The following is a 24,451-nucleotide window of genomic DNA, read 5'->3' on the forward strand; positions in this document are numbered from 1 at the left end:
TCCCTTCTACCAGAACGCGTCGGGGTCACCAATTGTCAAAGTCGCGTCAATTCAAATCTGGTATCAGGAACAAAAGAGGTCAACACGACTTCTAAGGTATACTAGTTATTTTAATTAATGCAAAAACCTTCAATGGTAAATATGATGTTTCGTATATACGGGCTCTCTGAGATGTCTCGCAGAACACCCCAGACAACTCACACATTGTTCCAGAAACAATACCCAAATACTCTGACAGAGGGAGTTTCCCACTTCTCTGCTGGCCAATTAGAGTAAAGACTTGAGTGTGGTTTAAACTTTCTCAGCCAATCCGTTGTTTCAGGGGTTGTTATCATCTCTTCGGCGCAATTTGTTACACACTTCAGCCAGGCACAAGATTATCATAACAACCTATCATAGTGAGAAGAGCCAGCTCCCTTAGACATCATTCCTAGTCAAAGGAAGGCTCACAGATCACAAATAACTATTATAGTCTAGCATTTGAAGACACAATCCTTATCTTATTTTTACCCCCTAAAGCAGCTCTTCACATCAATCACAGCCTTGCCAGGTGTCACAGCCTACATTAGCCCAGTCAAGAATGCATTCTTTCTAAATTAGTCATCCCATCAGTTTAGGAGAATAATAAATCCCCAATATTACTAAAGAACTCCCCTCACCTGGTTGTTTAGGTCTTAATTGAAAGGAAAACCTCAAAAACACTAGGCCCTCCATGAAATGAGTTTGACACCCCTGCCCTACACATCACACCAATAGGGTAAACCCACTTGGGAATGGTAACGTGGCTCATAATAGCGAGGACCGCTAAATTGCCCCCTCCGAGTGGGAATGGCATGTCAACATGCTTTGACCACATCAGCCTCCTTAAATGTCCGGCCGTGCATTCCAATGGCCTCACGGCCACCATCCCAATTCTGACACCAATGTAGCGAATGGCAGGGCAGGGAAGGGAATGTGAGTCACTGGCATTAAAGGCAAACATCCTACGCTTTGCGCCAACAGGGTTAACTCACTTGGTGGGAATTGTAACATCGCTAAAATACATTTGCAAGTAGCCTCCTTAAAGGGATAGTTCACCCAAATTACAAAATGACATATTAGTTTTACTAACCTGTAAACAGTCTATGGACAACGTATGACAGCAATACATGCTTTGGTTTAGCTTCCCTGACACTGTTTCCAAATACTAATATTTTAGCATTCGTGGCACAAATCCCATTAATCATGGGACTGATATTAGCATATTTCGCAAATCATCCAAAAATATCTCAAATTGATTGTGAAGCTCAACAAAGTCAGTTATAGATGATTTGAACATAATGCGCGAAAAATGCGAATATCGGTCCCATGACTTGAATGGGATTTGAGCCACAAATGCTAAAACGTGCCAGGGAAACTAAACCAAAGCATGGATTGCTGTCACACCTTCTCCATATACTGCTTACAGGGTAAGAAAACCAATATGTACATTTCTCCCACATTTCAGAATGACATATTGCTTTCCTTACCCTGTAGACAATGTATGACAGCAATCCATGCTTTGGTTTTGTTTAACTGTTTCAAATGCTAACCTTTTTATTAGCGTTTGTGGCACATATCCAATGCAAGTCAATGGTGTATATATAATAGTATTTTCTCAATTCATATCCAAATCATCCTAAAGTATCTAAAAATGTATTGTGAAGTTAGCTGATTTGGACAAGATAGCATTTGAAACAGTGGCCAGGTAAAATAATCCATGGTAGGCAACCAATATATCATTTAGTAATTTGGGTGAACTACCCCTTTAAATGAGTAATAGCCTGGGACCCTCACCTAACACGCTGAACAGTATCAATAGCCCATACAATTGGTATAGTTCATAGTGTTAGTCTTCCGAGCTTTGTGGCTTCCAAAATGTGCTGCATTGGTGTCAGAAATTAGACAATGTGTCTTGCCATAAGCAGGGTTGGGTAGGTTACTTTCCATTACATTTACTAGTTACCTGTCCAAAATTGTAATCAGTAATGTAATTTTTGGATTATCCATTTACGTCATTTAGCAGACGCTCTTATCCAGAGCGACTTACAGTTAGTGCATACATTATTCATTTTTATTTTCATACTGGCCCCCCGTGGGAATCGAACCCACAACCCTGGCGTTGCAAACGCCTTGCTCTACCAACTGAGCTACCTCCCTGCCGGCCATTCCCTCCCCTACCCTGGACCAATTGTGCGCCGCCCCATTGGTCTCCCGGTTGCGGCCGGCTACAGCAGAGCCTGGAATCGAACCAGGATCTCTAGTGGCACAGCTAGCACTGCAATGCAGTGCCTTAGACCACTGCGCCAACCTCAGTAACGTAATCTGATTACTTTCTGTTACTTTTGGATCACTTTCCCCTTAATAAGAGGCATTAGAAGAAGACAAAAAGGATCCATCAAACGCATTTGGTGTTTCATCATAGTAGTTTCTGACTTGTTGTCAGACTCGCTCAGGTGGGACAAACTTAAACTTGCACCTTTTTTCAATGCTGAGTTGAATGTCATTGAGAGAACAGAAAGGTGTCATAACATATATTTTTTTGCTAACATCCTTTCTGAATTTCAAAAGTGTATGTAATCTGATTACAATATTTTTGCTGGTAAGGTAACTGATTACAAGTAGTAAAAAAAGCAGGTGGGGGATTACATGTAATCAGTCACTCCCTGACCATAAGTGTAACATAATCAGAGATGGAGGTGCAAAGGTGCAGTGTCTGAATGTAGTGTCAGCATCCTGATTTATAGTGCATTAAGGCCCCTCTTTGGGTCCCCAGGATCAGGATTAACAGACACTGCCTGGGGTATAGTGTTACATATCCACAGCCATTGGAGGCTGGGAAGTCCCGCCTTAACTTTAATTTGCTGGTTGGACCATCCGCCAACATGTTACAGAAATACTGCCTATCTATGGCTAAAACAATGGGATACATTATGTTAGAAGTTGATTCAACTCAATAGACAAGTTGTAGTTATCTTAACTTGACATTTTTAGTCAACACATCTGTTATGTTGCTTCAGTTGATTTGACTTCATGGATGTACATTTTTAAGTTGAGTAAACACATAGGTTTTAGCTGATTCAACTTGATTTCATAAGTTAAGACAATTTGATACGTTATAGTTATCTCAACTCAGGGGTCTGCAACAGCTCGACCAGTAGCTTGCAGCCCACCTATGAGTAGCTCGCCAAACAATTCTGAAAGTATACTCTAAAAAGAAACGTTTCCAGGAAGATCCTTTAGGGGTTCTTCATATTGAAACTGTGGGGGAACCCCTATAAGTTCTTTAGAAAAATAACCCCCTTTAACAGTAGGGTCCATGGGTAAAATCACTGGGCAAGACAAGCCAGTAAAAAAGCCATATTACAACCTATGTTGTGATAATTGCGTTGTTTGCTCTACAGTCACACAGTGGCAGTATAAATTAAACTGCACATGCGTTTGTTTCATCACAAAACCGGAGAGCACCATCTGTCTGGTAAAGTCCACAAAGCCATTATTGCATGTAACCAACAGTTACAGTGGGGAAAAAAAGTATTTAGTCAGCCACCAATTGTGCAAGTTCTCCCACTTAAAAAGATGAGAGAGGCCTGTAATTTTAACCATAGGTACACGTCAACTATGACAGACAAAATGAGAAAAAAGAATCCAGAAAATCACATTGTAGGATTTTTTATGAATGTATTTGCAAATTATGGTGGAAAATAAGTATTTGGTCAATAACAAAAGTTTCTCAAGACTTTGTTATATACCCTTTGTTGGCAATGACACAGGTCAAACGTTTTCTGTAAGTCTTCACAAGGTTTTCACACACTGTTGCTGGTATTTTGGCCCATTCCTCCATGCAGATCTCTTCTAGAGCAGTGATGTTTTGGGGCTGTCGCTGGGCAACACAGACTTTCAACTCCCTCCAAAGATTTTCTATGGGGTTGAGTTCTGGAGACTAGCTAGGCCACTCCAGGACCTTGAAATGCTTCTTACGAAGCCACTCCTTCGGTTGCCCGGGCGGTGTGTTTGGGATCATTGTCATGCTGAAAGACCCAGCCACGTTTCATCTTCAATGCCTTTGCTGATGGAAGGAGGTTTTCACTCAAAATCTCACGATACATGGCCCCATTCATTCTTTCCTTTACACGGATCAGTCGTCCTGGTCCCTTTGCAGAAAAACAGCCCCAAAGCATGATGTTTCCACCCCCATGCTTCACAGTAGGTATGGTGTTCTTTGGATGCAACTCAGCATTCTTTGTCCTCCAAACACGACGAGTTGAGTTTTTACCAAAAAGTTCTATTTTGGTTTCATCTGACCATATGACATTCTCCCAATCCTCTTCTGGATCATCCAAATGCACTCTAGCAAACTTCAGACGGGCCTGGACATGTACTGGCTTAAGCAGGGGGACACGTCTTGCACTGCAGGATTTGAGTCCCTGGCGGCGTAGTGTGTTACTGATGGTAGGCTTTGTTACTTTGGTCCCAGCTCTCTGCAGGTCATTCACTAGGTACCCCCGTGTGGTTCTGGGATTTTTGCTCACCGTTCTTGTGATCATTTTGACCCCACGGGGTGAGATCTTGCGTGGAGCCCCAGATCGAGGGAGATTATTAGTGGTCTTGTATGTCTTCCATTTCCTAATAATTGCCCCCCACAGTTGATTTCTTCAAACCAAGCTGCTTACCTATTGCAGATTCAGTCTTCCCAGCCTGGTGCAGGTCTACAATTTTGTTTCTGGTGTCCTTTGACAGCTCTTTGGTCTTGGCCATAGTGGAGTTTGGAGTGTGACTGTTTGAGGTTGTGGACAGGTGTCTTTTATACTGATAACAAGTTCAAACAGGTGCCATTAATACAGGTAACGAGTGGAGGACAGAGGAGCCTCTTAAAGAAGAAGTTACAGGTCTGTGAGAGCCAGAAATCTTGCTTGTTTGTAGGTGACCAAATACTTATTTTCCACCATAATTTGCAAATAAATTCATTAAAAATCCTACAATGTGATTTTCTGGAATTCTTTTTCTCAATTTGTCTGTCATAGTTGACGTGTACCTATGATGAAAATTACAGGCCTCTCTCATCTTTTTAAGTGGGAGAACTTGCACAATTGGTGGCTGACTAAATACTTTTTTTCCCCACTGTATATTACATTTTAGTCATTTAGCAGACGCTCTTATCCAGAGCGACTTACATGAGCAATTAGGGTTAAGTGCCTTGCTCAAGGGCACATCGACAGATTTTTCACCTAGTCGGCTCAGGGATTAGAACCAGCGACCTTTCGGTTACTGGCACAACGCTCTTAACCACTAAGCTACCTTCCGCCCAGCATGATCAATCAAGTTGATGTTTTCGACAGTTTACTAAACAACTACTGAATTAGAACCACAGAGTTACCGCAAGTCAGCGCAAAGACAACAGGAGCACTGCCTCCACTATTCCAGCACCATTTAAACATAATTAAATCAACGAGTCTATATGTGCTTAGTTTAATATACTGAAAACAAACTTAAGGATACCAAAAACTATTGGTTTGGAGACCCCTGTCTTAACTTGACATTTTTTGTAAACACAATTTATGTTGGTTTATTTTATTTGACTTCTTGGTTCTGATTTGAAAGTAGAGTGAACACATTGTTCTTTGCTAACTCTACTTGATTTTATAGGTTTTGACATTTTGAGTGAATTGCGGAAATGTAATTGACTTAACTACATTAAACCTGTCATTTGACTGAATCTCAATATCTTTTTAACAGTGTAGGCTATGCTTGGTTTTTAATCAAATTCAACGAAATGGTGGGAAACCAATCGTTTTTTCAGCAAAATAAGAAATGTCCCTTTTTCAGGACCCTGTCTTTCAAAGATAATTTGTAAAAATCCAAATAACTTCACAGATATTCATTGTAAAGGGTTTAAACACTGTTTCCCATGCTTGTTCGATGAACCATAAACAATTAATGAACATGCACCTTTGGAACAGTCGTTAAGACACTAACAGCTTACAGACAGTAGGCAATTAAGCTCACAGTTATGAAAACTTAGGACACTAAAGAGGCCTTTCTACTGACTCTGAAAAACACCAAAAGAAAGATGCCCAGGGTCCCTGCTCATCTGCGTGAACGTGCCTTAGGCATACTGCAAGGAGGCATGAGGACCGCAGATGTGGCCAGGGCAATACATTGCAATGTCCGTACTGTGAGACGCATAAGACAGCGCTACAGGGAGACAGGACGGACAGCTGATCGAAGCTATTCATCACATACAGATCCAATTATGAGAAAAATAGAACCCAACAATCCCCCTTTTGACGCCCTCTAGGGTGTCACTCATTAAAATACAATACAAACAAAAATAAACACTTTTATTAATAGACAATTTGATAATAAAAGGCCTTCAGTCCTTCCATCTACACCCAACTTGCAAACGGTTGGCTACCAGTCACCCAGGAACTTCAAACCTTCACATAAGGAAAGACAAACATCCACAATGGTTAGCTTGATTAATAAAGCATAAAACACAAACAGGGAAGTACATTTTGGCCCCCTTTAGACACCCTCTAGAGTGTCACTCCACCAAGCCTGGTAGGTCATATCCTTAATTCCTTAGGTCGGAGTCCGGGATTGGGCCGTATCTCACCATCTGTTTGGAAACCACCTTCTCCATCTCCTTTTCTCACCAACCCTCAGACACAGGAAATAAGACAACATCCACAAAGAACAAGTATACCCATAGAAGCTATAACTTCACCCAGAATAGTTACAACAATAGTTTTCCATTTACCAAATATGTTATCAAACCAACCGTTTATGGAGCTATCAATACCAGAGTTCTCAGCCAGTTCGTTCGCCAGCGTGGTGAGTCCCTGAAGCGCTTTGGTCACGGACCCGTCCGGTGCTGTGTTGTTGGAGATGAAAGTACAGCACATATATCCAAACAGAACACAAACCCCGTCCCGCTCAGCCAAAAGCATATCTAAAGCTATTCTATTCTACCATGTCATTAAGCTAGTTGCCGCTGTCTGCTCAGCTAATCCCTTTATTGCATCACGAGTGTGGTTTATAAATCTTTTGCTGGTTATATTAAATATAATTTATCCAATCTAAATTTTTATTAATTGTTGACCACCAGAAAATACTTGATTCAAACCCAGCTGCGATCTGATTGTGGATCCCATCAATATATATCCTTTCATCAAAGGATCCCGGGAGGAGGTCCTACTTTCTACGTGACAACTCACCAGTCTCTGACACGTTTGATTGTTTGCGTATGTAGGTGAGTTCACAATCAGTTATCACCACACAACCATCAGATGTCAGCACGGGCCTGGTTTTGGTTCCTAAAATCCTCTGGCTGCAACAAAGAGGAGAGATTAGTCATGGTCTCTTTTAGTTGTGACATTCTCTGTGTGGGAGCAGGAGCTAAGATGCCCTACCCTGTATCCTATCTTATTAGTCCTAGAAAAACAATAAGAATCCCCTGTGACTTCAAACTGAGGCAACCCAGGTCGGGATGACTTTGTTATCGGGGGATACAGATAGTGCAAGTTACTACAAGACTTTTTCACCACATTCCCAGGTGGCTTGCATGGAGGATAAACCTGACAGAGAGTTAAAGCCTGTCAAGGGGAACGGAGTATTTGTTAACCTTGGTTTGGCTGTCCTATAGGCATAACAGTCCTCTTTAGACCGTATACTGAACCCATTCCAACCACAGGTTAAAATCTATTTACTCCGTCTCCATCTGTACTACTTCCTTCAGGTCTATAGTTTGCACTGTCTCACTACCTCCCTCAGAGAGGTTTACTCTATAGGGTGCCCCAGTTGAAGAAGATATCTCACTTGTCAGGTCTGTAATCTGTTTTAGCATAATTCAGACTTTCAGACAGTACCTACCCTCATATGGGTCGCACTGCCATTTCTGATAATTCCCTACTTTCACAATACTACACCTGTCCCTAAACTGTGTATGGAGATTGGTGATGTCCTTCCCTATAGTCCCTAGTACTTCCCCTTTCCCTACGTCTAGCTGTCTCCTATGCCTTTTCAACTTGTGTTAGGTTAACTACCACTTCTGGCTGAAACAGGAGGGTCCGTGTGTGTTAGGAATATGGCCCCCACAATCAGACAGCTACCTACCGTCGGGAGACCTGTGAATCCCCACCCTCGCCCTGAGAACATGTCAGACGCCAGAGGCCAACCCATTGCTTCACCTTCTATCGAACTCACACAGGGATGATCAGACAGGGTAAGGGAATCTTCGTTAAGGAGCCAACCCCCGAGCCCTAGTGGTGATCGGTTCTTTCTCCTAACTCTGTGTTTGTTCGTCAGGTGTAGCTGGGTTTACCTTTTTGCAGTGAGTGACATGCACCCAGATGGATCTCTCAGCTATTCTGCTGGCAAAGGCAGTACTTGGTAGGGCCCTCCCCGCCAGGCCTGCTTCAGTCTCCTGGTTAGATAGAGTGGGTCACCTTCTCCTTTAGTTCACCTGTGGGGCACAAAACCTCTGACATACAGGTGTGGTTAATAAACTATCATACATGTTGTTGTTTTTTTAAGTATTTTGTCCTCTCCTTCGTATATATTTAATATTTAATCCAACCATCCCCCTTTTTGACACATGATTTGGCCATGTGTCAATATTACCACCTACCTAAACAATCACTTTGGTAATATTGGTAATTCATTATCCAATTGCCATTCCTCCACTCTCTCTTCTGTTATTTTATGGTTCAAATTAAATATATTATTACCAAATTATAATCTTCTTCACAATTTTCACAGTACTATAAATTACCCTCAACTTAGTAAAATAAACTATCTTAAAGTCCTCCTCTCATGCCTTTAGAATTTACTAGCGTGGATGATTAATTAACCCCAGAAGGTTAAAACAGAGTTCAGAGGCAATTGAAATCATTTAACGAACTGTTTAATCCCATAGTATACTAAACATTACCATTATTCTAAATATTTCATAAATGTTAGTTATCCCAAGTGTTCATTAAGTCCTCATGACATTCATTCTCATAAGAAATCATATATACCCCAAACTCAGCCAAAAGCTAAAAAACTCCATAAAATTCACTAAGACCTATCACCCTTGACCTGCTGAAACCCCCCCAAAATTGAAACAACAAGGCTTTATAAACATCATACTAGGTGTGTTGTTTTTTGTTTGAAAAACCCAATTTGAAAAACAACCACAAATAGCCAGACCTTAATTTGGTAGCTCACTTTTATGACCTAAATACTGCCTAACTTCACTACTGCTCCCCTAGCCCTTGGCAACATTCCAACGAGATGAGCTAATCTCTTTCTCCTGGTTATCCCCAGTCTTAACCCATCAATAATTGTTTGTATCAATCTAATTCCTCATAACTAATCTATAAAACCACTCAAAATTCCTCGAGTATACAATGATTATTTAATTGATTACCCTAATTCTGCTACATGTGATCTCATCTCAAATGATCCATTATCAATTATCTGTTCAACCCCCTAGGAAAATCTGTCTCCCCTTCTATTGTTCCTGTCCCCCCTGTAAATGTCATATTTGAGTTTTTAGCCAATACAATCACGGTTACATCAAATGTTCCCTCATTTAATGGTATTTTCTTCCTAATATAACTTCCCTAAATGAGATTAAATCCCCTGCCTTCCTCTACTATCCTTATATCATTACTGGATCAATGATATAATTGTAATAACTATTTCACATTAAATTGTGTCTTTTTTCTGATAATGTTATAATTGTAGCCTATTCCATCACTTTAGTTTAAAATATAAGTTTATGTAACAAATCCATAACCCACCACAGGCTGGCGCTATTCCCCCATCACAACAGCCAATGTCACTTGCATCCACGTAACCAAAATACATTATCGTTCTTAATTGTACCAAAAGTGATCAATAGTGATCAATAGCGCCGTGCCAACAACCGAGAGGTCGCTGGTTCCAATCCCCGAGCCGACCAGGCGAAAAATCTGCCGATGTGCCCTCGAGCAAGGCACTCAACCCCAATCGCTCCTGCAAGTCGCTCTGGACAAGAGCGTCTGCCAAATCACCAAAAATGCAAATGTAAATATTCTCTACTTTCTCACCCATCTCATCCCTCGTCAGAAACCCACAGGCACCTCTCAAATAATCACCCCGTGGTGTTCCCAGCCAACTCCCAGTCTTTCCTCGCTCCAAAAGCCACAGTTTCGCTCTCTCCAGCCCCTCCCCTCGCAACTCTCTCTCCAGTGCTCGGTGGGAGCAGGCTCCTTTGAAGAGCTGCTTCCCGTTTTAGTGTTCCCAATATTCTGCCATAATTCAAAGCACTTTAGTCCATCCATTTAAATCAAATCACTCCCACCTAATTAGTCAAAGCTGGTGCATGTTTATATTGAAACGATAAACCAAATTATTTCAGTCTAATTGTTTAACCAGTATTTTGCAGGGTCAAACGTCAAACGCCACAGTTCAATCATATCAGCTCAAACGTTTCAGTTCAGTCACACTAGTCATTCATCACTTTAGCTTTATGTTCCTAATTGTTATTAACGGGTTATATGGTTTAAGCAACCACAAACCCAACAGTTATCCCCAAATTATACAGTTTGGACAGCCACAGACGTTTTAATTCCCAATTAGTTTTCTATCAAGGTATACAGGTTTGTCATTCACACTCTCATGCATACGACAACACTCGCACTGTCTAACTTTTAAAGTACCTCCTATGAGTCTCTCAGTCATAGCGTCGTACTATCTAATCTATTTTAAAGTACCTCTTATGAGCCTCTAGTCATAGCTCGCACTCCCATGGGATCAACCATCACATTCATCAAACATTTGCATAGTATATAATGAAATCGAAATAGTATACTGTAATTGTTATTTATAGTACAATAGGGTTCACTTACATCAAACAGGTGTTTCACAAAATTAATTTGGATAAAGCCAATATGCAGAACTTTAGTTATTTAACAATGGGTGTCTGCTTACCAGTGTTTTTAGAAGCCCGGGCACTTTGTGAAACACACAGTTCGATGACAGTGATGTCCAATAGGCTGGGTGAATTCCAGCGAAGTTCCGCTACCAGATCACAGTCGGAGGTCACCAATTGTTAGAAATTGCGTAATTCAAATCTGGTATTGGAATAAGAATCAAGAGATCTTCGATCCAAGCTTAATTTATTACATGCAAAATGCATGTATGATAAGTATGAAGGTTCGTATATACGGTTTCACAGATAACAAAGAGAGAGTGTTCGTATCTGTAAGAAATACAAGTCCTATCTGACCTACCCCCTAACGTTCCCCACATGAATCACAGCCTGCTATGTGAAACAATCCATATCAGTACAGTTCAAACCTATGCTCCTCATTAATGCATTCCTTCCAAGCTATTCATCACATATAGATCCAATTATGAGAAAAATAGAACCCAACAGTAACGTAATCTGATTACTTTCTGTTACTTTTGGATCACTTTCCCCTTAATAAGAGGCATTAGAAGAAGACTAAAAGGATCCATCAAACGCATTTGGTGTTTCATCATAGTAGTTTCTGACTTGTTGTCAGACTCGCTCAGGTGGGACAAACTTAAACTTGCACCTTTTTTCAATGCTGAGTTGAATGTCATTGAGAGAACAGAAAGGTGTCATAACATATATTTTTTTGCTAACATCCTTTCTGAATTTCAAAAGTGTATGTAATCTGATTACAATATTTTTGCTGGTAAGGTAACTGATTACAAGTAGTAAAAAAAGCAGGTGGGGGATTACATGTAATTAGTCACTCCCTGACCATAAGTGTAACATAATTAGAGGTGGAGGTGCAAAGGTGCAGTGTCTGAATGTAGTGTCAGCATCCTGATTTATAGTGCATTAAGGCCCCTCTTTGGGTCCCCAGGATCAGGATTAACAGACACTGCCTGGGGTATAGTGTTACATATCCACAGCCATTGGAGGCTGGGAAGTCCCGCCTTAACTTTAATTTGCTGGTTGGACCATCCGCCAACATGTTACAGAAATACTGTCCATCTCTGGCTAAAACAATGGGATACATTATGTTAGAAGTTGATTCAACTCAATAGACAAGTTGTAGTTATCTTAACTTGACATTTTTAGTCAACACATCTGTTATGTTGCTTCAGTTGATTTGACTTCATGGATGTACATTTTTAAGTTGAGTAAACACATAGGTTTTAGCTGATTCAACTTGATTTCATAAGTTAAGACAATTTGATACGTTATAGTTATCTCAACTCAGGGGTCTGCAACAGCTCGACCAGTAGCTTGCAGCCCACCTATGAGTAGCTCGCCAAACAATTCTGAAAGTATACTCTAAAAAGAAACGTTTCCAGGAAGATCCTTTAGGGGTTCTTCATATTGAAACTGTGGGGGAACCCCTATAAGTTCTTTAGAAAAATAACCCCCTTTAACAGTAGGGTCCATGGGTAAAATCACTGGGCAAGACAAGCCAGTAAAAAAGCCATATTACAACCTATGTTGTGATAATTGCGTTGTTTGCTCTACAGTCACAGTATAAATTAAACTGCACATGCGTTTGTTTCATCACAAAACCGGAGAGCACCATCTGTCTGGTAAAGTCCACAAAGCCATTATTGCATGTAACCAACAGTTATATTACATTTAAGTCATTTAGCAGACGCTCTTATCCAGAGCGACTTACATGAGCAATTAGGGTTAAGTGCCTTGCTCAAGGGCACATCGACAGATTTTTCACCTAGTCGGCTCAGGGATTAGAACCAGCGACCTTTCAGTTACTGGCACAACGCTCTTAACCACTAAGCTACCTTCCGCCCAGCATGATCAATCAAGTTGATGTTTTCGACAGTTTACTAAACAACTACTGAATTAGAACCACAGAGTTACCGCAAGTCAGCGCAAAGACAACAGGAGCACTGCATCCACTATTCCAGCACCATTTAAACATAATTAAATCAACGAGGCTATATGTGCTTTGTTTAATATACTGAAAACAAACTTAAAGATACCAAAAACGTTTGGTTAGGAGACCCCTGTCTTAACTTGACATTTTTTGTAAACACAATTTATGTTGGTTTATTTTATTTGACTTCTTGGTTCTGATTTGAAAGTAGAGTGAACACATTGTTCTTTGCTAACTCTACTTGATTTGATAGGTTTTGACATTTTGAGTGAATTGCGGAAATGTAATTGACTTAACTACATTAAACCTGTCATTTGACTGAATCTCAATATCTTTTTAACAGTGTAGGCTATGCTTGGTTTTTAATCAAATTCAACGAAATGGTGGGAAACCAATCGTTTTTTCAGCAAAATAAGAAATTTCCCTTTTTCAGGACCCTGTCTTTCAAAGATAATTTGTAAAAATCCAAATAACTTCACAGATATTCACTGTAAAGGGTTTAAACACTGTTTCCCATGCTTGTTCAATGAACCATAAACAATTAATGAACATGCACCTGTGGAACGGTCGTTAAGACACTAACAGCTTACAGACAGTAGGCAATTAAGGTCACAGTTATGAAAACGTAGGACACTAAAGAGGCCTTTCTACTGACTGAAAAACACCAAAAGAAAGATGTCCAGGGTCCCTGCTCATCTGCGTGAACGTGCCTTAGGCATACTGCAAGGAGGCATGAGGACCGCAGATGTGGCCAGGGCAATACATTTCAATGTCGGCGGTCCAGAGACATGATCCTCATATTCTGAAAATTCTTCATCTTCCAAAGTGGAAGACGCTCCTTCCACACTAGCTTCTCTCTCTGCCAAAAAATATTCTAAGGCCCTCTGAGCAGAGATTATTTTTGCCATACTGATTGAATGTGGTAAAGAGCCACACATGCAAAGCTATTTATTTGTTGTGTCCCTCCCCCAATTTGCACCTGGCTGGGGTAGAGTGTGGGAAAAGACTGCATTTTTTACAATGTATCGAAACAATGTATTGAAATAATGTATTGTAATAACATTGTGCAGGTTCCCGCAAGACATTGTGAGGTTTCACACACTACAAAGGGTAAAGAGTGTGAGAAAAGCGGGAGACAGGCAGGTTCTTGGTGCTATGTTGAAACAGCAGGCCCTATGAAGGAGGAAGAAGACAGAGTGAAGGCACACAGAAAACCTTTTTTGTTTCATTATTACTTGTTTTCACCTACACACACACTTTTCCACACTTGTATTACCCTCAGGTCCAGTGGACCCGAACACCACATACTGTATGTAATATACATGTGTAGGGGGGTGCACAGTGTGCACTCAATGAAAATGTGTTATTTTACATGTTTTTCACAGAAAATGAGCCAAGGCCAATGAGTCTCAGGTTGATAAAAATAATTAATTGTATAATTTTTCATTTTGTAAACATTGAAAATGGGTCCCACAGACCCGAACACCACACAAGGGTTAAAAACCTCAAACCAGCTATAAATTGTAGAAATTCATACATACATAATGAAAGCATTTAAGCAGACAACTTCATTTACATTGTTTAATTTATTGACGGTCCCTAACTAGCCCCACAGACTATCTAAGTCAAACCAACTTTGCCACAGTCGCACACCGGGCGGCTGAAGCTAATTGGCGAAAGAAGTTGGCTAGCTTGCTAGCTAGTCTAGGGCTAGGCTATGATATCCTTGTTCTTTATCGTAAAGATACTTATTTATTACTTATGGCAAGGGCTGTAACTATGGCTCTGTACACAAGTTGTACAAAGGAGAGTTTGCTGTGGAGACAGCCAAATGGTTGTGTAAATGTTTTTTGTGCAGACAAACTGTGCATCACATTGAATGTGTCAAATGTGCGTCTGATGCTGCAAAGGCAGAAGATATGTTTAATAGGTTCATCTTTAAAACATCTTGCAAATATGGTGTATAGGATAATTCATATTTTCTACTGCTCTATTCGTCATATTGCTTGCTGGATTTTCTTAATCTTTTTCACATAAAGTATTTATTTTCTGTGTGTTTATTTCAGAGCCCAGTGCCGAGACCCCTGTGTTTGTGCTGAAGGGACAGGATGTTCATCTGGATGTCCAGACAAATATTACACTGAGAAAGGATATTGATGTGCTATTTTGGAATTTTGAAACATCAGTCAATGTTGCAAAGTACCCCCCAAAAGTAACCTTTGAAAGGTTCAAAGGTAGGGCTGAAATTATTGAGGGAAACTTCTCTCTGCTACTGAAGAACCTACAGGAAGGAGACAGTGGATGTTATACTGCAGTAGTGTCTGGTAACAAAGACACCAACGTTACTACATACATGTTGGTAGTCCAAGGTATGGTTGACAGTTTTTCTATTTTATTATACAGTGACACAGTTACAGAATCAATCAATAGAGCTAAACATGGTGTTATAGGTTAAAGGCTAATTCTTTAGACGCATTGGTACTCTAGCTCATGGACTCAGGTTAATATACGAACGATAATGGGTTTCTATGTGTTTTCAGCGAGGGTTGAGCCTCCAGTCCTGACAGTGAACTCTGTCTCCTCCATCAATGGCACCTGTAATGTGACTGTGACCTGCAGAGGCCAGAACAGCTCTGTCACCTCCATCTGTAACAACAGCACCTGCTCTCAGGTGGGAGGAGAGAGTAGAGGGGCTGAGACCTCCACTGTCCCCCTGCTCTCTGTCTATGTGGCAGGGGGTTCCATCATCTGTAACCACAGCAACCAAGTCAGCTGGGCCAAAGACACCAAGGAGATAATGGAACTCTGTCGAATGACATCTGGTAAGACATGCTAACAAATGATCTCTCTCACACACACACACACACAGAGAGAGAGTGTAGTGATTTTGATGTTGCTATATTTCCACACCAAGGGAACTACAACTATGCTCTCACAGTCGGGACACCTGTCGGCGTTGCTGGTTTCGGTGGCACTGCTGCCCTGATTGGTTTTATTCTTTGGCGAAAGCAAAAAAAACGTAAGCTGCTGCTGCATCATATTACAGTAACTTCCTTAAACTATTGTGAAAACTGTTAATGTCATGATGTGATGATTTCACATTATTTATAGACTGTGTACTCAAAGCAACTCTGAAGATCTTAGTTTTAAATATTTGTTGGATTTTTATGTGGTTGATTTATAGGTGGCAAAGAGGAAATTATAAGCACAGATTACGCCACAGTCATGGTAAGATACATCAGATATTTAACATCACTGGTACTGTGTCACTGTTGATGACATTTTTAGAAAATGTCGTTAGTGGAAAACGTATAAATTCCAAATGAACAATAAACTCATCTTAATTTAATGCGCATATGTAGAGCATTGAACAGCCACTGAGAGATATTTAATGTATTGATTGCATGTTATACCTGAGTCACCATTCATATTGCAGCTGTTAATTTGTTTTTATTGTCCAGACTCCCGATAACAGCCAAGCAGGTGGTGAAGAGCAGGTGTCTCCGGGTGAAGGTCCAGCATCACTCACCATCTACAGTATGGTGGGACCGCAACACCCCCAGCCTGTGAACCACCAGCCTCCGCCTGTTGACCTCCCCATGTCCACCATGTCCCCCATGCCTGAGAGTTTATATGCTGTAGTGGAGAAAAAGACTAGCAAACAATAATCAGGAATTTTAACATAATCTTAGGCCGGGATTCTATTCAATCCATTTGTCTGTGAAATGCTTACTTACGGGCCCTTCCCAACAATACAGAGAGAAAGAAAATAGAGAAAGAATAGAAAAGTAGAAAACCTATTAAAAAATACACCATGAGTAAAGATAACGTGGCTATATACACGGGGTACCCAGTCGATGTATGAGGTAATTGAGGTAGATCTGTACACATAACTAGGAATAAAGTGACAGACAATAAACAGTAGCAGCAGTGTGTGTGTGATGAGTCAAGAAAGTTAGTGCAAAAAAAGTGTCAATGTAGATAGTCGTGGTAGCTATTTGGTAACTATTTAACTAACTATTTAGCAGTCTTATGGCTTGGGTGTAGAAGCTGTTCAGGGTCCTGTTGGTTCCAGACTTCGTGCATTGGTACCGCTTGCCGTGCGGTAGCAGAGAGAACAATCTATGACTTGGGTGGCTGGAGTCTTTGACAATTTTTAGGGCCTTCCTGATACTGCCTGATTACAGGTCCTGGATGGCAGGGAGCTCGGCACCAGTGATGTACTGGGCCATACGCACTACCCTCAGTAGCACCTTGCGGTCGGAGGCCAAGCAGTTGCCATACCAGGCGGTGATGCAACCAGTCAAGATGCTCTCAACGGTGCAGCTGTAGAACTTTTTGAGGCTCTGAGTGCCCATGGCCTCCTGAGGGGGAAGAGGCGTTGTCGTGCCCTTCTTAACCTCCTGAGGGGGAAGAGGCGTTGTCGTGCCCTTCTTAACCTCCTGAGGGGGAAGAGGCGTTGTCGTGCCCTTCTTAACCTCCTGAGGGGGAAGAGGCGTTGTCGTGCCCTTCTTAACCTACTGAGGGGGAAGAGGCGTTGTCGTGCCCTTCTTAACCTCCTGAGGGGGAAGAGGCGTTGTCGTGCCCTCTTCACGACTGTGTTGGTGTATTTGGACCATGATAGATCCTTAGTGATGTGGACAGCGAGAAACTTGAGGCTCTCGACCCGCTCCAATACAGCCCTGTTGATGTGAATGGGAGCGTGCTCGGCACCTCCGTTTCCTGCAGTCCACGATCAGCTCTGTCTTGCTGACGTTGAGGGAGAGGTTGTTGTCCTGACACCACACTGCCAGGTCTCTGACCACTTCCCTGTAGGCTGTCTCATCGTTACAGACTGGGTCAGGGAGAGGTTGAAAATGTCAGTGAAGACCAAGGGTAGGAACCGGTTCAGGGAACAGAACCGAAAGCAGCATTTTTTCCAGTCCCACAAAAATCGTAAACAAAGCACCTATGCAAAATCCTCACTCTGTCACTCAGAAACGTATTCCAGCGTCTGCCTGCCAGCTGGAAATCTTTGCCAGTGGGTGTGCATGTCTGTGTAGATTACCTGCCCCTCCCCTCTGAAGCTTAGGTTACTGTAGCCTACTGACATTACAAGCGCAATTCAGAAATTAGGGAGAGGTGTTCAATTAGAGAAGAATGGATAAACTTTTTCAATGCTTTTATCACGTTTCACATTGGATGTATGAACTACAAAAAGGTAAGATGTGTGTTTTAATTCTAGTACTGCTCGGCACACACAAGCTTGTTAGCTAGTTAACGTTTGCTCTGGTCCAACGTTAAACCAACTCGGAAGTTCAAAGACATTCAAAGTTCCTCCATAGAAGTTGCTAATTCTGTGGGCCTAATTCAGATCATGTATGTCTTAACAAGATGCCCAGTGCTTCAAGGCAAGATCCTGCATTCTCTCTCGCTCTTTCCTCACCCTCAAAATGTCAGTTCCATCTCGCGCCCTACACTGTGACTGGCAGCACAGTGTGTGTTTGTCTTTCATTATGATTAAACCATGCTGTTACGGCAAAATACAATTTGTTCTTAACGACTTTCCTATACAGATTAAATCGCTTACCCATGCCAAATCAAGCTGCTCTATCCGCACTGATTGTTGAAGTAATTTAATGTCGAGCTAAATGTATATTTCAGAGGTTTAAAAAGGAACTAAAAACCTGTTTATGCTTTGCCAGTATGGGGTATTGTGTGTAGATTGATGAGGGGAAAAAAACATTTTAATCAATTTTAGAATAAGGCTGTAACGTACCAAAATGTGGAAAAAGTAAAGGGGTCTGAATACTTTCCAAATGCACTGTATGAACCCACGTCTCCCATAGGAGCAACCAATGTCTTAGACCAATAGGAAATTCCCAGTTGGGCCGAGGGCAGACACTGGGTTTTGAAGTTCGCAGGTGGGGTTACCTCATCACGAGAACATGACCGACACATGTCCCCTACACAAGCTTAGAAGGCGTTTAGCTACTCTGGTTGGCACGCGTCACTGGGCAGCTCACGTCTGGGTTTCCCTTTCTAATCCATGATAGTTTGCAAGCCCAGCCACATCAGACGAGTTTCAGAGCCGGTGTAGTAGGATTCGATTTTAGTCCTGTATTGACGCTTTGCCTATTTGATGGTTCTTCCCAGAATCCCAGAACATATTCCAGTCTGTGCTAACGAAAGAGTCCTGTATCTTACCATCCATTTCATCGGACCACTTCCATATTGAAAGTGTCACTGGTACAGCCTGTTTGAGTTTTTGCTTGTAAGCAGGAATCAGGAGGATAGAGTTATGGTCAAATTTGCCAAATGGAGGGCGGGGGAGAACTTTGTATGTGTTTCTTTGTTTGGAGTAAAGGTGGACTAGAAGTTTTCACCTCTAGTTGCACAGGTTACATACTGGTAGCAATTAGGTAGGGCGTTTTTCAGTTTCCCTGCATTAAAATCACCAGCCACTAGGAGCGCCGCCTCTGGATGAGCATTTTCTTGTTTGCTTATGGCCTTCTACAGCTCGTTGACTGCTGTCTTAGTGCCAGCATCGGTCTGTGGTGGTAAATAGAGAGCTACAAAAATGTTATGATTAAAAACTCTCTTGGTAAATAGTATGGTCTACAGCTCATCAGAACCTGGAGACTTCCTTAATATTAGAGATAGCACACCAGCTGTTGTCAACAAAGAGACACACACCCCTGCCCTTGAGTTTACGAGATGCTGCTGTTCTGTCCTGCCGATGCATAGAAAAAGGCAATGTTCCCACGTTCGCGGAGACAGCATGCGAAGTAAATGCTGCATATGTTGGCTCAATCAGGTGCGTCCCATTAATAATAATAATATCCCTTTTGTGCACTTGACTGGTATTTGGAAACTCCTTCTAGCCTATGCCTACACCAATCCAATGTTTTTACATTTGTAAGGAGTAGTGAACAATCACGCACTTCAGGAGGAAGGAGAGATTATTGAGACTCACCCTATGGGTACACTCCTCCCTCTGATGGTAACTACTTGTGTACTGTATACCGTATTCTTAAGGAATTTGTGGAGATCAAACATTCTTGGTGTCAGATGAGTCAGGGAACAGTCAGATAATATGGATGAATTTAAAGGCTAAAACAAGGAAACCTATTGGTATACAGAAGATAAGAACCCTGATGGTTATTGATGAGATGTGTTGAGAGGATGGTGAGGTAGATGTGATTATGATGTGATTGTGATGTAGTAGTGATGTTAATCTTGATCATGCTATTATGGAGAAAGTGTTGCCCTGATGGTGAAAATGGTAAAGTTGGAAGTGCATGGTCCAAATCAGGATGATACAATGAGGGGAAAAAAGTATTTGATCCCCTGCTGATTTTGTACGTTTGCCCACTGACAAAGACATGATCAGTCTATAATTTTAATGGTAGGTTTATTTGAACAGTGAGAGACAGAATAACAACAACAAAATCCAGAAAAACCATGTAAAAAATGTTATAAATTGATTTGCATTTTTTAATGAGGAAATAAGTATTTGACCCGTCTGCAAAACATGACTTAGTACTTGGTGGCAAAACCCTTGTTGGCAATCACAGAGGTCAGACGTTTCTTGTAGTTGGCCACCAGGTTTGCACATATCTCAGGAGGGATTTTGTTCCACTCCTCTTTGCAGATCTTCTCCAAGTAATTAAGGTTTCGAGGCTGACGTTTGGCAACTCGAACCTTCAGCTCCCTCCACAGATTTTCTATGGGATTAAGTTCTGGAGACTGGCTAGGCCACTCCAGGACCTTAATGTGCTTCTTCTTGAGCCACTCCTTTGTTATTGTTTTGGGTCATTGTCATGCTGGAATACCCATCCACGACCCATTTTCAATGCCCTGGCTGAGGGAAGGAGGTTCTCACCCAAGATTTGACGGTACATGGCCCCGTCCATCGTCCCTTTGACGCGGTGAAGTTGTCCTGTCCCCTTAGCAGAAAAACACCCCCAAAGCATAATGTTTCCACCTCCATGTTTGACGGTGGCGATGGTGTTCTTGGGGTCATAGGCAGCATTCCTCCTCCTCCAAACACGGCGAGTTGAGTTGATGCCAAAGAGCTCCATTTTGGTCTCATCTGATCACAACACTTTCACCCAGTTCTCCTCTGAATCATTCAGATGTTCATTGGCAAACTTCAGACGGGCATGTGTATGTGCTTTCTTGAGCAGGAGGACCTTGCGGGCGCTGCAGGATTTCAGTCCTTCACGGCGTAGTGTGATACCAATTGTTTTCTTGGTGACTATGGTCCCAGCTGCTTTGAGATCATGGACAAGATCCTCCTGTATAGTTCTGGGCTGATTCCTCACCGTTCTCATGATCATTGCAACTCCACAAGGTGAGATCTTGCATGGAGCCCCAGGCCGAGGGAGATTGACAGTTATTTTGTGTTTCTTCCATTTGCGAATAATCGCACCAACTGTTGTCACCTTCTCACCAAGCTTCTTGGCGATGGTCTTGTAGCCCATTCCAGCCTTGTGTAGGTCTACAATCTTGTCCCTGACATCCTTGGAGAGCTCTTTGGTCTTGGCCATGGTGGAGAGTTTGGAATCTGATTGATTGATTGCTTCTGTGGACAGGTGTCTTTTATACAGGTAACAAGCTTAGATTAGGAGCACTCCCTTTAAGAGTGTGCTCCTAATATCAGCTCGTTACTTGTATAAAAGAAACCTGGGAGCCAGAAATCTTTCTGATTGAGAGGGGGTCAAATACTTATTTCCCTCATTAAAATGCAAATCAATTTATAACATTTTTGACATGCGTTTTTCTGGATTTTTTTGTTTTTATTCCGTCTCTCACTGTTCAAATAAACCTACCATTAATGTCTTTGTCAGTGGGCAAACGTACAAAATCAGCAGGGGATCAAGTACTTTTTTCCCTCACTGTACATACTTCTTCAAAAATATTTAAACCAATTTATTTAACTTACAGGCAACAAACGATCAAAACATTATGGTGGGAGACTATAACACAGTGTCAAGTACCTCAATGGGCCGTAAAGGAAATCACTCTACAAACTATCATCACTGTGCCCTTAAGGAGATCAGAAATATTATGGACACATTAGATATAGTGGATATTTGGAGACTAAAAAATCCTGACCTAGTGAGATATACATAGAGGAGACTTAATCAAGCTAGTCGTCTTGACTACTTTCTTGTCTCTTTCTCTCTTGCATCAAAGGTTAAAAAGGTAATGATAGCAGACAGAATGCGATCGGACCATCATCTAATTGGTCTTCACATAACTCTTACAGAATTTCCACGTGGACCGGGGTATTGGAAATTTTATCAATGTCTACTGGCTAACTATTTATTCTTAACTAAGACAAAATAATTTAGATATACATTTTGCCAGTACAATATAGGTTCAGCAAATCCCGTTATTGTTTGGAATACCTTTTAATGTACCTTCAGAGGTTCAATTCAATATTAATGTCACGCGACGTGTATGTGGTAGCGAAGTCAAAAGCAGGACACAGTGCGGCTGGCAAAGTTTTTTACTGAACACAGTAAAATAAACGTACAAAACAACAAACCTCCAAAACAGGGAGGAAAGCACAAAGACCCTTACATACAAAAACTGCCGGAATGACAACAAACAATAACACACAAAATACCAATGAGAGACAGGGGTTAATGTAGGGAATACAATCCAACATAATGGGAAACAGGTGTAAACAATAAAGACCAAACAAGACAAACACCGAAACATCGATCGGCAGTAGCTAGTACTCCGGGGATGACGAACGCCGAAGCCTGCCCGAGCAAGGAGGAGGAGCAGCCTCGGCTGAATCCGTGATTAATTCATCACAAAAAAATAGCAGTTTCTGTCTAAAGAGAGAAGACTAACAAGGGTAATACAGGAACTAATAGTACAGGTAGATAGCAATAAAAATTGTACTACAGAGATTCAAAGCAAGTTACAGGAAAAACTAAAAGAACTGGAGGAACTTATAAAAGAACGATCTAATGTAATCTATTACACAAATAAAGCAAACTGGATGGAATATGGAGAAAAGTGCACCAAATCCTTCCTGAAACTCCAACACAGGAACACTACCAACAATTATTTGCAGAAACCCGTTACTACAGACGGATTCATCCATGATTCTCTGATTTTATATATTTTGAAAGAGGAAGCTAAATATTTGAAGCAGATGTTTTCTTTTCCATCTCATCCTCACCCTCTGACTGACGATTACTGTAAGGAATTATTTCCTAATAATACAAAAAAATTGAAAATGAACAAAGATCAGTGCGAAGGCCAAATTATTGAGGCTGTTAAGTCCTTTCAGTCTGTAAAAACCCCAGAGCTTGATGGGATACCGGTAGAGGTATATCAAGCCTTTTTTTATTTACTCAAAGCTCCATTAGTAGCTTGTTTTAACTGCTCCTATAGAAATGGTAGTCTGTCAGGTACTCAGCAGGAAGGCCTGATTTCACTATTATTAAAACAAGACCCAGATGGCAAATATAAAGATCCAGTCTATCTAAAAAAAAAAAAAATAGAGGCCTCTTACACTTCAATGCTGTGATGCAAAAATACTAGTGAAATGCATAACACTCAGAATGTAAAAGATTTTACCAGATATTGTTCATCCTGATCAGACAGGTTTTTTACATGGACGATATATTGGAGATACGACAACTACTAGAAATAATAGAACAACATGAAACATCTACAGTGCCTTGCAAAAGTATTCATCCCCCTTGGCGTTTTTCCTATTTTGTTGCATTAAAACCTGTAATTTAAATGGATTTTTATTTGGATTTCATGTAATGAACATACACAAAATAGTCCAAATTGGTGAAGTGAAATGAAAAAAACACCTTGTTTCAAAGAATTCAAAAAAATAAATCACGGAAAAGTGGTGCGTGCATATGTATTCACCCCCTTTGCTATGAAGCCCCTAAATAAGATTTGGTGCAACCAATTACCTTCAGAAGTCACATAATTAGTTAAATAAAGTCCACCTGTGTGCAATCTAAGTGTCACATGATCTGTCACATGGTCTCAGTATATATTACATACAAAAACTGCCGGAATGACAACATAATGGGAAACAGGTGTAAACAATAAAGACCAAACAAGACAAACACCGAAACATCGATCGGCAGTAGCTAGTACTCCGGGGATGACGAACGCCGAAGCCTGCCCGAGCAAGGAGGAGGAGCAGCCTCGGCTGAATCCGTGACAATTAATCACAAAAAAATAGCAGTTTCTGTCTAAAGAGAGAAGACTAACAAGGGTAATACAGGAACTAATAGTACAGGTAGATAGCAATAAAAATTGTACTACAGAGATGATAGGATGGAAGAGGAGAGAGTAGCGGGAGAGAGAGAGCGAAGGTTGCGACGGCACATTACCATCTGAATAGGGGCAGAGTGAGTAGTGTTGGAGGAGAGCGAGAGAGAAAAGGATACAAAGTAATGGTCGGAGACTTGGAGGGGAGTTGCAGTGAGATTAGTAGAAGAACAGCATCTAGTAAAAATGAGGTCAGGCATATTGCCTGCCTTGTGAGTAGGGTGGGACGGTGAGGTCAAAAGAGGGAAGGATTGGAAAGA

General features: G+C 41.3%; 1 protein-coding gene across 2 annotated transcripts in view; it reads left to right on the forward strand.

The window, feature by feature from the left end:
- LOC121535434 (SLAM family member 5-like) overlaps nucleotides 1-24,451 on the forward strand; it is a 60,523-nt gene that overhangs the window by 32,182 nt on the left and 3,890 nt on the right. Inside the window, exons 2-5 of one of the 2 annotated variants that reach the window (XM_041842494.2) lie at nucleotides 14,954-15,256; nucleotides 15,428-15,709; nucleotides 15,802-15,906; nucleotides 16,072-16,277. In XM_041842494.2, the coding sequence (XP_041698428.2) occupies nucleotides 14,954-15,256; nucleotides 15,428-15,709; nucleotides 15,802-15,906; nucleotides 16,072-16,163 (782 nt within the window). In that variant the 3' untranslated portion in view covers nucleotides 16,164-16,277. Of the gene's footprint in view, nucleotides 1-14,953; nucleotides 15,257-15,427; nucleotides 15,710-15,801; nucleotides 15,907-16,071; nucleotides 16,278-24,451 lie in introns of those variants that run through there. The other variant, XM_045205981.1, reaches the window with a different exon arrangement.

The sequence above is a fragment of the Coregonus clupeaformis genome, chromosome 21 (genome assembly GCF_020615455.1).
Source record: "Coregonus clupeaformis isolate EN_2021a chromosome 21, ASM2061545v1, whole genome shotgun sequence".
Classification (NCBI taxonomy): domain Eukaryota; kingdom Metazoa; phylum Chordata; class Actinopteri; order Salmoniformes; family Salmonidae; genus Coregonus; species Coregonus clupeaformis.